The sequence below is a fragment of the Castor canadensis genome, chromosome 7 (genome assembly GCF_047511655.1).
Source record: "Castor canadensis chromosome 7, mCasCan1.hap1v2, whole genome shotgun sequence".
NCBI lineage: Eukaryota > Metazoa > Chordata > Mammalia > Rodentia > Castoridae > Castor > Castor canadensis.
Window position 1 is genome coordinate 81,120,739 of NC_133392.1, and position 12,618 is coordinate 81,133,356.

General features: G+C 38.4%; 1 protein-coding gene across 1 annotated transcript; it reads left to right on the forward strand.

Moving 5' to 3' along the window:
- Positions 1 to 210: 210 nt before the first annotated feature.
- Positions 211 to 9,433, forward strand: LOC109675620 (protein O-mannosyl-transferase TMTC3-like). The gene is given in 5 exon segments (XM_020152290.2): positions 211 to 826; positions 1,052 to 1,648; positions 1,650 to 1,753; positions 1,882 to 3,306; positions 3,308 to 9,433. Coding segments are annotated over 5 exon segments (2,766 nt in total). The 5' UTR covers positions 211 to 307; the 3' UTR covers positions 3,429 to 9,433.
- The last annotated feature ends 3,185 nt before the right edge of the window (positions 9,434 to 12,618 follow it).

The following is a 12,618-nucleotide window of genomic DNA, read 5'->3' on the forward strand; positions in this document are numbered from 1 at the left end:
AGGCGGGAGGTGCGGTGACTGAGGTGCGCCCGCCCTGGTTGCCCGAGCTCTGGCGACCATGACTGGGGCGTCAGTGGTGTCACTCCCTGGACCGCTGTTCCTGTGGCTTCCGTAAGCTGGCCCCCGGTGGCACCGCCCTCAGGTGAGGCCGGGCTGCCGGTTAGTGGCTGGGCTGGAGTTGAGGGGAGCAGTCCGGGTTTAAGGGGAGCTCCCGCGGGTGGAGCTGAACTGGCCTGGCTCTGGTCTTGAAGAGGTGGGAGGACTCCGCCTTCTTTCCAGTTTTTGTCTACAAGTGCTTGTAGGAAATATGGCTGATATTAACCTCAAAGAAGTAACCTTAATAGTAGGTGTAATTACTGCCTGCTATTGGAACAGCCTCTTCTGTGGTTTTGTTTTTGATGATGTTTCAGCAATACCCGATAATAAAGACCTGCATCCATCTACACCTTTAAAAACGTTATTTCAGAATGACTTCTGGGGAACCCCTATGTCTGAGGAGAGAAGCCACAAGTCTTACCGACCCTTAACAGTACTGACATTTCGCTTGAATTATCTATTTAGTGAACTAAAACCAATGTCATACCATCTTCTAAATATGGTTTTTCATGCTGTGGTCAGTGCAATATTTCTCAAAGTCTGTAAACTTTTTCTGGACAACGAGAGCAGTGTGATTGCTGCTGTGCTTTTTGCAGTGCATCCAATACATACAGAAGCAGTAACAGGTGTGGTAGGAAGAGCAGAACTTTTGTCATCTATCTTTTTTCTAGCTGCGTTTTTGTCATATACCAAATCAAAAGGACCAGATAATTCCATAGAATGGTTCCTGGTGTATGATAAGAATTCAGTATATATTTGCTGAAGAAATGAGAAAATGAATTAATTTAATAAACTTTAAAATCTAAAGTTCATTTTTTTAGATTTTATTTCAATGTTCTTAATGAAGAAAACAGATTATGCAGTCATAATACTCTTCTACCATAATTTATACTACAAAATAATTGGATGTCATATTTTCTAATTAGAAAACTGAGACTCAGTACTCACAAAGCAGTTAATAATAGTGTGGACACCAATTGCACTGACAGTGTTTTTAGTGGCTGTTGCAACATTGTGTAAAGAACAAGGAGTAACAGTTGTGGGAATTTGTTGTGTATATGAAGTATTTATTGCCCAGGGGTATACTTTGCCCTTATTGTGTACTGCTGCTGGACAGGTTCTCCATGGAAAGGGTAGTATTCCACTTTCTATGCTGCAGACACTAATAAAACTGATTGTCTTGATGTTCAGCACATTATTACTCGTTGTGATTAGAGTCTAGGTTATTCAGTCCCAACTTCCAGTATTTACAAGGTTCGATAACCCAGCTGCTGTAAGCCCAACTCCTACAAGACAGCTAACTTTTAACTACCTCCTTCCTGTAAATGCCTGGCTTCTATTAAATCCTTCAGAGCTCTGCTGTGATTGGACCATGGGAACAATACCACTTATAGAATCATTTCTAGATATTCGAAATCTTGCCACTTTTGCTTTCTTTTGTTTTCTCGGGGCTTTGGGAATATTTAGTCTCCGATACCCTGGTGATTCCTCCAAAACTGTCTTAATGGCACTTTGTTTAATGGCGTTACCATTTATTCCTGCATCAAATCTTTTTTTTTCCTGTTGGATTTGTTGTTGCTGAGCGAGTACTATATGTTCCTAGCATGGGTTTCTGTATTTTGGTAGACCACGGATGGCAGAAAATTTCAAACAAAAGCCTGAGACAGGACAAACTCTGAGTCAGGCCCAAATAAAAACAAGGATATTATTGAAACTAAAGTCACAAATGACTACTGCCACTTTCATATGCAATGAACTGAGATATAGTCATCCTACTTAATTTAATGTATTTAAAAAGCTATCCTGGGTTTGTCTGTCCATGGTGATACTTACTCATGCCTTAAAAACACTCCACAGAAATTGGGATTGGGAGTCTGAATATACATTGTTTATGTCAGCCTTAAAGGTGAATAAAAATAATGCCAAATTATGGAATAATGTGGGTCATGCTCTGGAAAATGAAAAGAACTTTGAGAGAGCTTTGAAATACTTCTTACAGGCTACCCATGTTCAGCCAGATGATATTGGTGCCCACATGAATGTAGGAAGAACTTATAAAAATTTAAATAGAACTAGAGAAGCTGAAGAATCTTACATGATGGCTAAATCACTAATGCCTCAAATTATTCCTGGTAAAAAATATGCAGCCAGAATTGCCCCCAACCACCTAAATGTTTATATCAATTTGGCCAACCTGATCCGAGCAAATGAATCCCGATTGGAAGAGGCAGATCAGCTATACCGACAAGCAATAAGCATGAGACCCGACTTCAAGCAGGCTTACATTAGCAGAGGAGAACTGCTTTTAAAAATGAATAAACCTCTCAAAGCAAAGGAAGCCTATCTTAAAGCACTAGAACTGGACAGAAATAATGCTGATCTCTGGTACAACTTGGCAATTGTATATATTGAACTTAAAGAATCAAATGAAGCCCTAAAAAACTTTAATCATGCTTTAGAACTAAATCCAAAGCATAAGCTAGCACTATTCAATTCTGCCATATTAATGCAGGAATTAGGTGAGGTTAAACTCAGACCTGAAGCTAGAAAACGGCTTCTCAACTATGTAAGTGAAGAGCTGCAAGATGCTAATGGCTATTTCAATTTGGGAATGCTTGCCATGGATGACAAAAAGGACACTGAAGCAGAGATTTGGATGAAGAAAGCCATAAAATTACAAGCTGACTTCAGAAGTGCTTTATTTAATCTGGCTCTCCTGTATTCCCAGACTGCAAAGGAATTAAAGGCTTTGCCAATTTTAGAAGAGTTACTCAAATACTATCCTGACCATATCAAGGGTCTTATTTTAAAAGGAGACATTCTGATGAATCAAAAGAAAGATATACTTGGAGCAAAAAAATGTTTTGAAAAGATTCTGGACATGGATCCAAGCAATGTACAAGGAAAGCACAATCTTTGTGTCGTATATTTTGAAGAGAAGGACTTACTAAAAGCTGAAAGATGCCTGGTTGAAACATTGGCGTTAGCACCACATGAGGAGTATATTCAACGCCATTTGAGTATAGTCAGGGATAAAATTTCTTCATCTGGTTTTCTTGACCACCCAGTATTCCCAGCTGATGATAAAACTTCAGATGGAGAAGAAAGAGACAAAATTCCAACTGAAAATATAGAAGAAATCAGAAGTGAATCCAGACCAGCACAGATAAGAAAAACAAATGGTGATAAAAGTCACTCTAAATCCAACAATTAGCAAAAAATACAAAGAGGCCCCCCATAAAACAACAAAAGACATCAAAGAAATTGAGAAGAAAAGAGTTGCTGCTTTAAAAAGACTAGAAGAAATTGAACGTATTTTAAATGGAGAATAGCATTATTCTATCATGTGGTGATGTATCAAAGAACCTCAGTCTATATCATGTGGTTGCCTATACTGGGAGCTTTCAAAAATATCGAGGAAATGTAACAGTCTTATCATGAGTTGCCTCTGCAGGATCAAAATAAGATTTTCATTAAAGACCTGTTTTATTCCAGAATATGTATTATATAGGATAATGGCAAAAGATTTTAGTTTTGGTGAATAAAGCAGAAATACCAAATTTCAGGTGACAAATTTGAAACTTTAATAAAAGGAAGGTTTCTCTGGCAGGAACAGTCTTTATTACCCTGAATTAAAATAATTTAAGACCTGAATGATGATCCTTGAGGACAAATCAAATACATACTGGTTTACTCTGTGAATTATCATTTATAACCTACTTCATTTTTCCTTTATCTCTTGGAATCTAGTGATGTGTTGAAAACACTTATTGAACTTTTCTTCAGTGATTCTGTGAAACCAGGGGACTTTGCACTACAAATGAATACTGGTTTCTTTATAGTATGTTCTTTGGTTGGTTTTGAGAAGTAATGTTGGATGAAATGTATTTAAATAAATCATTATGACATGGTAGCTTAAGAATGTATTTTCATAGTTGCATACTTGTCCTTCACTCTAAAATGCAGTTTTTAAGCAAGTAAAGTTTTACACACACACATACTTGTAATGTATGTAAGTACACCAAATACTATATTTTCTTTTTCACATTGAGAGTATCACAACATGAACTAACACAATCATGACTATTCTTTGGCTTTTCCTCCTCAAACTATCTTGTTTCTTAAGGTCATAGTTATTCTGAGAAGATCCAGTGACTAACCTTAAACTTCTGAATAATAACATAGTAAACTTCTCTTTCATCTTAGTCTATCCGGTCTTACTTCAATTTTAACTTTCTGTTTGTAAACTCACCTTATTCATTCTTAGATACCTAACCCACTACATTCAGTTTGTTTAACTGAAGACAAAACAATGTGACAAAGTTTATTTTTAAACACGAAATTCTTGATATCTTATTGTGGTGTACATTTTTATTAAATATTTATTTTGATTACTGAGCTTTCATAAATATTTTAAGGCTATTTTAATTCTGCCAAGTATGAAAACAAATTGTTAGTACATTTGCCTATGTGTGCATATATTACGGTTTAACCAGAATTACATCATTGTTTGCCTACTGTCCAACTGTAAGGAAAATTAACCTAATACAAAATTAACAAATTTGTCATTTTCTTTAGGCAGATTTAAACCTGAGAAATATGTTAGATTAAAAGTCAGTACAAATCAAACTTAGTTTAAATGTAATTTTTTCCTTGAGTTAAAATATACTTCCAGTGAGCTTTATAATAGCTAATACAGTTGGTTTTAATTTAAAAATGTTAAAGCTCAAGCTATCATTCTGGGGTTGTAACTAATTTCTAATTATGTAGAGTTTCAAAAACTGTATTTTTTAGTTCCTTTGAGAGTACTAATTTCTAACTATTATGTCTCAGAAATCATATTCCTGTAATGTTTTTTAAGAGATGTTTTATAAATAGGTCACAAGAAACATAGTCTGCATTAAAGACCCACTCTTACTAGATTCCCAGGGGGTCTGGCATAGATTTTTTTTTAAGGCAATTTAAAGCAAGGACTGATACCAGTGAGTATTAATTCTTGACCCAGGACATTCTGTTATACATCAAAGCAATATCTAAATTCAGTTCTTAGATTATGGCTTTGTGACTTCATATATAAGGTAAAGAATACCTCATATACTATGACTTGAAAATTGTTATTCTTATGTTCTCTCCATATATCTTAAGGAAATTTTTGAGTGATTTCTATAGCTGTAATTTCAATCAAGTAAGAGACAGCAGATCATAATAACTCGAGTAATATCTTAGTAAATTTATACAGGTATTCAAATGATGAATTCAAATTATGACAGCAGATCATAATAACTCGAGTAATATCTTAGTAAATTTATACAGGTATTCAAATGATGAATTCAAATTATGCAGTGGTTTTTATAGAAAAGATTTATCTTCCTTATTAGCACCTAGAATGGTGTATCATGTAGGAAATACTTAGGTATTTGAATTTTAAATTATTTAAATCAAATCCTGAGTAATAATGACTAATTATTATAAATCATTGGGTCTCAGCCCTCACTTAAGAGAATCATCTGGAAGCTTTTAATATGAACCCCTCCCCAGGACAATTAAATACAAATTTCTAGGAAATGGAGCCATGTTTTGGTTTTTCTGAAACTTCTCTGAGTTCTAATTTGTTGGTAGGATTAAGGACTACTGCTCTAGATTGGTTCAGGAAAATCCATTTATCTCTCCTGTGTTAACTTTTGAAACTAGTAATATAACCCAATTAAGTTTTGGTTTAAGTTCCAATAAGGAATATGTTCTGATAAGTAGGATTTATTCCTTAAAAGTTAAGATCTTAAGTTTTGCCAAGCTTTCTTATATGCAATATTATCATTTATCTACAAGCTCAAAATAAAAATTTTTCTCAAAGTGTTAAAAAAAAAAAAAAGTTGTTCCAACTAGTTTGCCAGGCCTCTCAGTCTAATGTAACTTTAAATCAGCTGCTTTACAAAAGCACTTGCAAAAACCTGCAGCTGCCACACTTACGCTCTAACTCTGCCCCCACAAGGGGAAGAGGGAAAGCAAATAGGCGCACCTGTGCACAGGATGCCGGCTCCTGGACACAGCAAAAACACCTGCCATAGCTAGGAAAATCCATAGAGAGGACCCAGCAAATCCTGGGCCGCCAGCCACACGTGGTGATGGCTGTGGCCTGCCGCCACTTCCCCTAAAATAAACACACTCAGAGTGCACAGGAAGGGGGGTGGGGCAACAGGCCGCAGGATCAGGCCTAGGCAGTCAGGGTCATTTGTCCCACGTGTGTGTGGAGGGAGTTGGACCTTGCACAAGTCCTGCTCCTAGCCCCACCTCACACCTCAGGGCATCAGACCCTTGTAAGCCAATTGTTAGCTCAAGGTTATAGTTCCAAAAATAACAAAATAGGTATTACTGTGGTCTCTAAACTTCTCATTTAAAATTTTCTATAACTTTGGCCTCAGCATAAATTTTTCCCTCCAAATATTAACAGTAGTTGTCCCATATGGCACTGTTATTGGCCTGAAATGCCCTCTAAATGCCCTTCTCTAACTTTACAAATGATTTCTTTGTTAAAAAGGTAGCCTTTATTAAAGAGGCTGCCTGCTGTTGGCTATAAGACAGGATCCTAACGTTTTGTTCTTTCTAGATGGGACCTGCATCTTCCAGTCTTCTGGCTGGTAGATGTTGGAAGCTTTGTACTGAGGCCTGGCCTCAGTATGCCTTGGGTGACCAAGAGAAGTGGCCTTCACGGGGTTCCTTAAATTACAATACCATACTCCAATTAGACCTTTTCTATAAAAGTAAAAAAGTAAACTGAGGTCCCCCATACAAATTTCTACCTTCTAAGCCACCCCAGTACTCAGAACCTCTTAATGAGTGCTTCCCTCTCCAACAGGCAATGGTAGGAAGAGGGCAAATCGTATGTCCCCTTCCAGTTATCAGATCTAAGGGAAATTTAAAAACATCTAAACAGCTGTACAGATGCCCAGACAAATACATTTAAGCCTTTAGCTCTGTGGTCCAAACCTTTCAACTGACATGAAAGGATATTTTGCTTCTACTAGACCAGACTCTTATCTCATTAGAAAAGCAATGGGTTCGGGCCCAGGCCACTCAGGTTGGAAATGATTATATGGCTCAAGCAGTAGAGTGCTGCTTTACAAGCATAAAGTCCTGAGTTCAAGTCCAGTATAGCCAAAGTAAGAAATAATGATAATAGTATTTGGGGCTGTGGAAGTAGCTCAATGGGAGAATGTCTGTCCAGCACATGCAAAGCCCTGGGTTCAATTCCCCAACATAACTAAAATAAATAAATAAATAAATAAATAAATAATGGTAAAGAAGATAAGTGGCATTTATGTCACTTCAGCCATCTCATAGTAGAAAAACGTAGTTTAACCTAGACTAGATCCCTCATTCTTCAATTGAGGAAACTGAGGCCCAGAACAGTTCAGAGACCTGCTCTCCAGAGTGTCAGGTGTCAATGTAAAATAAGAACTTTACTTTACAGCAACAACCTATCAGAAAGCATACCACGGTGGACTCAGAGTCACAGGTGAGAGAGGTTCTCCTCAAAGATAAATTTCTAACAGTCAGTCCCAGATATTCGTAAACAACTGTGCTGAAGGGAAAAGTCAATGAACCAAGTAATACAGCTAGCCACGTCTGTATTTATGGCTACGTCTGTATGTCCGGGACCTTACTAACAGGAGAGAAAAAGATAAGAGACACCATGGCCTCGTTGCTGCTCTCAGAGAGGGGCCCCACGCGACTGGGGCCTGTATCCTGAACTTGCTACCGTGGTGGACGGGAGGGGCACTTCTGCAGAGAATGCTTAAGGGTGGACAGCCTGGGAGACAGCCCCGCCCCCCCAACCAGGACCCTGCCCTCTGCAAGGGTAACCACTGGAGGTCTAAGTGCCCCCGTCACCAGATGTAAGATGAGGTGCCACCTTCTATGGATTGATGGGTCCCGGCCCCCTGTCCACACTCCACTTCTTGGCATCAATGTTGAGGAGCCATAATGGCAGAAAAACAAAAGGCCATTTTTCTCCTAGACAGTGGAGCCCGTTTCTCTGTTTTACCTTTTTCTCCTGGTCCCTGGTCCAATGACAAAAGTTATCGTTTGGGGCAAATCTGGCCAGCCCCTAGAGCGCTAGTTTACCTGGCCTCTGGCCTGCTCTTGGGGAGACCTCCTCTTTTGTCACTCTTTCCTCATAGTACCTGAAACTCCAGTGTCCCTGATGGGACAGGATTTACTATCTCAATTAAAAACTCAAATACTCCTCCCCCCAGGCAGCTATCTCTGCTGCCCCCTCCTTCAGGAACAAAGAAGATTCCACAGTGTGGACTGATGAGATGAGTGTAGGGTGAGCCAGGATGGCCCTCCCTACTCAAATAAAACTCAAAAATCCCTCACAGTTTCCACACCCAAAACAGTATCTCCTCAATCCTGAGGGATCATGAGGCCTTATGCCGATCATAAATTCCTAAAAACAATAAGGGCTACTAATGAGTTGCTCCAGCCCCTCCAATAAACTTAAAATTCTTATAAAAGTTAATTTTAAAATACAAGTTACAAAGTAAACAACTGGAAAGGATATAGATAGGTAATAAATGTATTTTTTGGGAAGTTAAAGAGAAAAGGAATGTTTTTTTGGATGAGAAAGGATTTTGTAAAAAAAGGTTTATCCTAAAGATTGTTTCAAATAGGAGGGATAAAAACAAGCCATCAAAGGGTTTAATATGTTATATAAAGATCTAAGTAAGTTTTAAAAGTGCATAATAAGAAACCTCAGTGTGTGATAAAGTTAAATATAATCTAAGAGTTGCCTAAAAGATTTTTAGGGTCATGTCAAACTAAAATCAAATCCTCTATGTCTATGAAATAACAAGGTTATCTTAATATTGTTCTGCTCTGAGTAACATCTACAAAAAAATTACAGAGAAGGATTTTATCAAAGAAATTATTTGTGTTTTCTGCTGATCTTGTCAAGCTTTAAGTACTACTAAATCAGAGTTCATTTACATATTTGCTTATGTGTCTAAAATGACCACCTTGTAACAGTGTTATGTTATACTTTATCTGAATATGGTACAAACATTTAAAAGGTTAAAAGTGTCAATTTATATAAAATAATGAGCTAAAGCTCTCTTTTATCCAAGAGTGTTACATTTAAATCCTGACAGCCCCTGCCTCCCACAGTCACCTACCTAGGTGTGGCCTTAAAGGGACAGACTCACTCCCTGAGTCTTAAATGCATCAACCCAATCTTCTGCTTCCCAACCCCCATACCATAAGACAGCTTACAGCTTTCCTGGCAGTTAAAGGATTTTGCAGAATTTAGATTCCTAGGTATGTAGTCCCTGAGCAGACACCTTTTTATGCTCCTCGTAATATTCCTATTTGGATCTTAGATAATGCATGGCCACCCATTTCTCTCTCTGTAGTTGGAGGACTCTTGAAATCGTCTAGGGAACAACATTTCACAGTGCTTCTCCTGGCTAATGCCCATCCTGATGCCTGTGTTTCTTGCTCTCCTATTCTTAAGCTTCCTCCCTCGTATACTACATGTCTGCTATTGCTAATCAAAAGTTTAACCAGTTGTACCTCCAGGGATATCAACCTACCAGGACATAGGAGTCTGAGGATCCCGCCCCATACAGCGCCCCCTGCCAGCAGGAAGCAGCTAAAGAGACCGATGCTTCGCCCCAATTCCTGATCCTCAGCCCCCACCCTCATCATTATTAAAGAAAAAATGGGGGAATGATAGAACAATAATGTCGCCATTTTGTGAATCAGCCAAAATGGCAGCCCCGCCCTTAAACCAATTCCCGCGCTCTAAGGCAGCCCCACCCCTACCAGAGACTACAGAACCTGTACTAACTTTCTTCCCTTCCCCCTTCTATAAAAGCCACTGCTCTCCTAGGCTCTGGGTTGCGCCATCTTTTCCCTGGCCAGCCTGGCAGTTTGGGCCTGCTATTAAACCTTGCTCTATGAAAAAAAAAAAAATTAGAGCAAAACAGGGATGGGGGCAAGGGCTCAAATGGTAGAGCACCTAACAAGTGTGAGACCCTGAGTTAAATCCCCTTGACACCTCTGCCCCCAAAATCTTTGTTTTGGAAGTCCCATCTTTGGTCTTCCTTAAGGACATTTCTGTCAATTCACATTTTAACTCTCATTGGGTCATTTCTTTCCTGTTTCTTTGTATATGTTGTGAATTTTGTGAAGTTTTGTTACTGTTATTAAAACTGGGCCCTTGAATATTACAATGTGATAACTTAGAAATCACATTCTACATTTTTCTCCAGGCTTTGCTGTTCTTGATTATTAAGTCAATGCTTTATGACTTCCAAATTCTTTTTTGCAGTCTGTTTTCTAGTAACTGACTTCTTTCTTCATATAGTGTTTTAGTAGATTTTTTCCTGAAAGGCTAGGATTAAAACAAAGGCAAGACCTTCCCAATTCTTTGCTTTTGGCTGTGTTCTGTGGTACTTCTTCAACACTTAGCCCATTAATTTAGAACTCCTCCCTAGCTTTCACATCCTGCTTGTTGGAGATCACTCATAGCTGAAAGCTCAGGGTCTCCTGAGGTCTTTCCTAAGCTGTGTCCTGGGCACATTCCTTAATGTAAGCAGGTGCTTTTGATTGCCCTATTTTCCCACAGAAACTCCTTCCCCATCTTTTTTCTTGGAATTTATTTAAGAATGGTATGTATCTTGTGGGCTTATCCACATTTTACAAACTCTTCTTTCATTATTTCTTTCTCTGACTCTTTTGTTATGATTTGTATAATCTTGTACATTTGAGAGCTTTGTGTATTTTGTGTTTTTTGTCTATTTTGTTTTCTGGTAGCTTTCTGTATTTTTTTCACAATTAAATCAGAATTTTAACTGTCAAGTGTTCCCTTTCTTCCCTCTTTCTGACAGATTCTTACAGAAGGCTATTTTCACTTTACATGTTAATAGTATTCTCTTGATGTTTTGGTTTAGAATTTTTTCTTAGATATTTTCAATTTTGTACTTTTCCCCTTACTTTTCAGTCATTCTATTTGTTCTGGTGGCTTACTTTTGCTGCTTTGTTTCCCCCACTTATTTAGTAGTTCTTCCTTTTCCTTTCATGTTTCTCCATGAAGACCCAATTTGATTAGTACATGTAATCATTGCAAGTTATCCAGGTAGAGTATGAATGCAAACAGGCATCTCTTCATGTACTTTCTCTCCAGATGGAGATGGAGTAAGTGGGCAATGACCACAGGAGGACTCACCTTCAGGCTGGGAAGAAAGGAATAGGCAGGTAGGCAGGAAGTCTCCTATGGTTCCTAAAACAGAGATGCTATATCCTGTGACTAAATCATTAAGTAATTGCCTTAAAAGAAGCTACCTGCTATATTTGGCTTCACTTTGGGCAAAACTGCCATCATTGATCATATATTAAAAAGTCTCTTACTCTATAGTGCTGACTGATCATCGGCTTTAGTTTTCATTGTTTGCTGAATCTAAACAGTAGAGGGCTACTGGGTGTGGTGGTGCATGCCTGTAATCGCAGCTACGTAGGAGGCAGAGACAGGAGGATTAATGTTTGAGGCCAGCATGGGCAAAAAATTAGTAGGACCCTATTTCAAAAAGAAGTGGGCATGTTGGTGCAGAACTGTATACCAGCTTCTCAGGAAGTGCAGGTTGGAAGATCATGGTCTGGGTAAAGTTATCCTGAGACCCTATGTGAAAAACAAACTGAAAGCAAAAGGATTGGGGGCGTAGCTCAAGTATCCCTTAGTTAAATCCCTAGTACTGCAAAATAAAAAAGAGTGTTGCTAAGGGGTCCTGGTAGTCAGGAAATTTGCTAATCATTCATGCTATAACTTGACCCTAGCCCAGTTTGAAGACTTAGAGATTGGGGTTTTTTTTTTTTTTTTTGTCTCTTATTGGAAGCCACCACTTCTGTCCACTCCCAACTTACATTAAGTTTCAGGCATTGTGCTTTTACTTTCTTTTGTCTGATACTATTTACTAATACTGTATGGAAATTACATAAATTTGTGGGGTTTGTTTGATGTATCCTAATGTTTGTACATTTATTGTTTTGTTTCTTCTACTTACATTTTTTGAGACATCAGAGTTGGATATGTGTTTTTAAGTCCACTGCCTTTAATTGGAGGTGTCAGTTGTTTGTGAAACTCTGCTCTCTGTCTCATGCATCTGTTCTCACATTTCAGAAAATTTCTCAGCTTTCATCAGTTTTTTTTCCACTAGCCACTTATATGTTAGTATCCTTCAAATTCTGTGCTGTAATTTTCTTTCTTAAATCTGTGTCCTATATATCTAATCACTCTGGTGGCCCCATTGACATTAGTTGTCATTTTCACCCAAATCCAAATTTTCATGCTGGAGTTTTCTCCTGAGTTCCTGAGTCTTCTATCTAACCTTCTGATGGACATGTCCACTTCTGTGTCCTGAAGACAGTATATTGCTTCATGGCCAGTGCGTGCCTTATTGTCAGTCTATACCTACCTGCTCTTCCTCTTGGTTTCCTCTTCTAAATGCATGTTCCCAGGCCCTCTAAGGC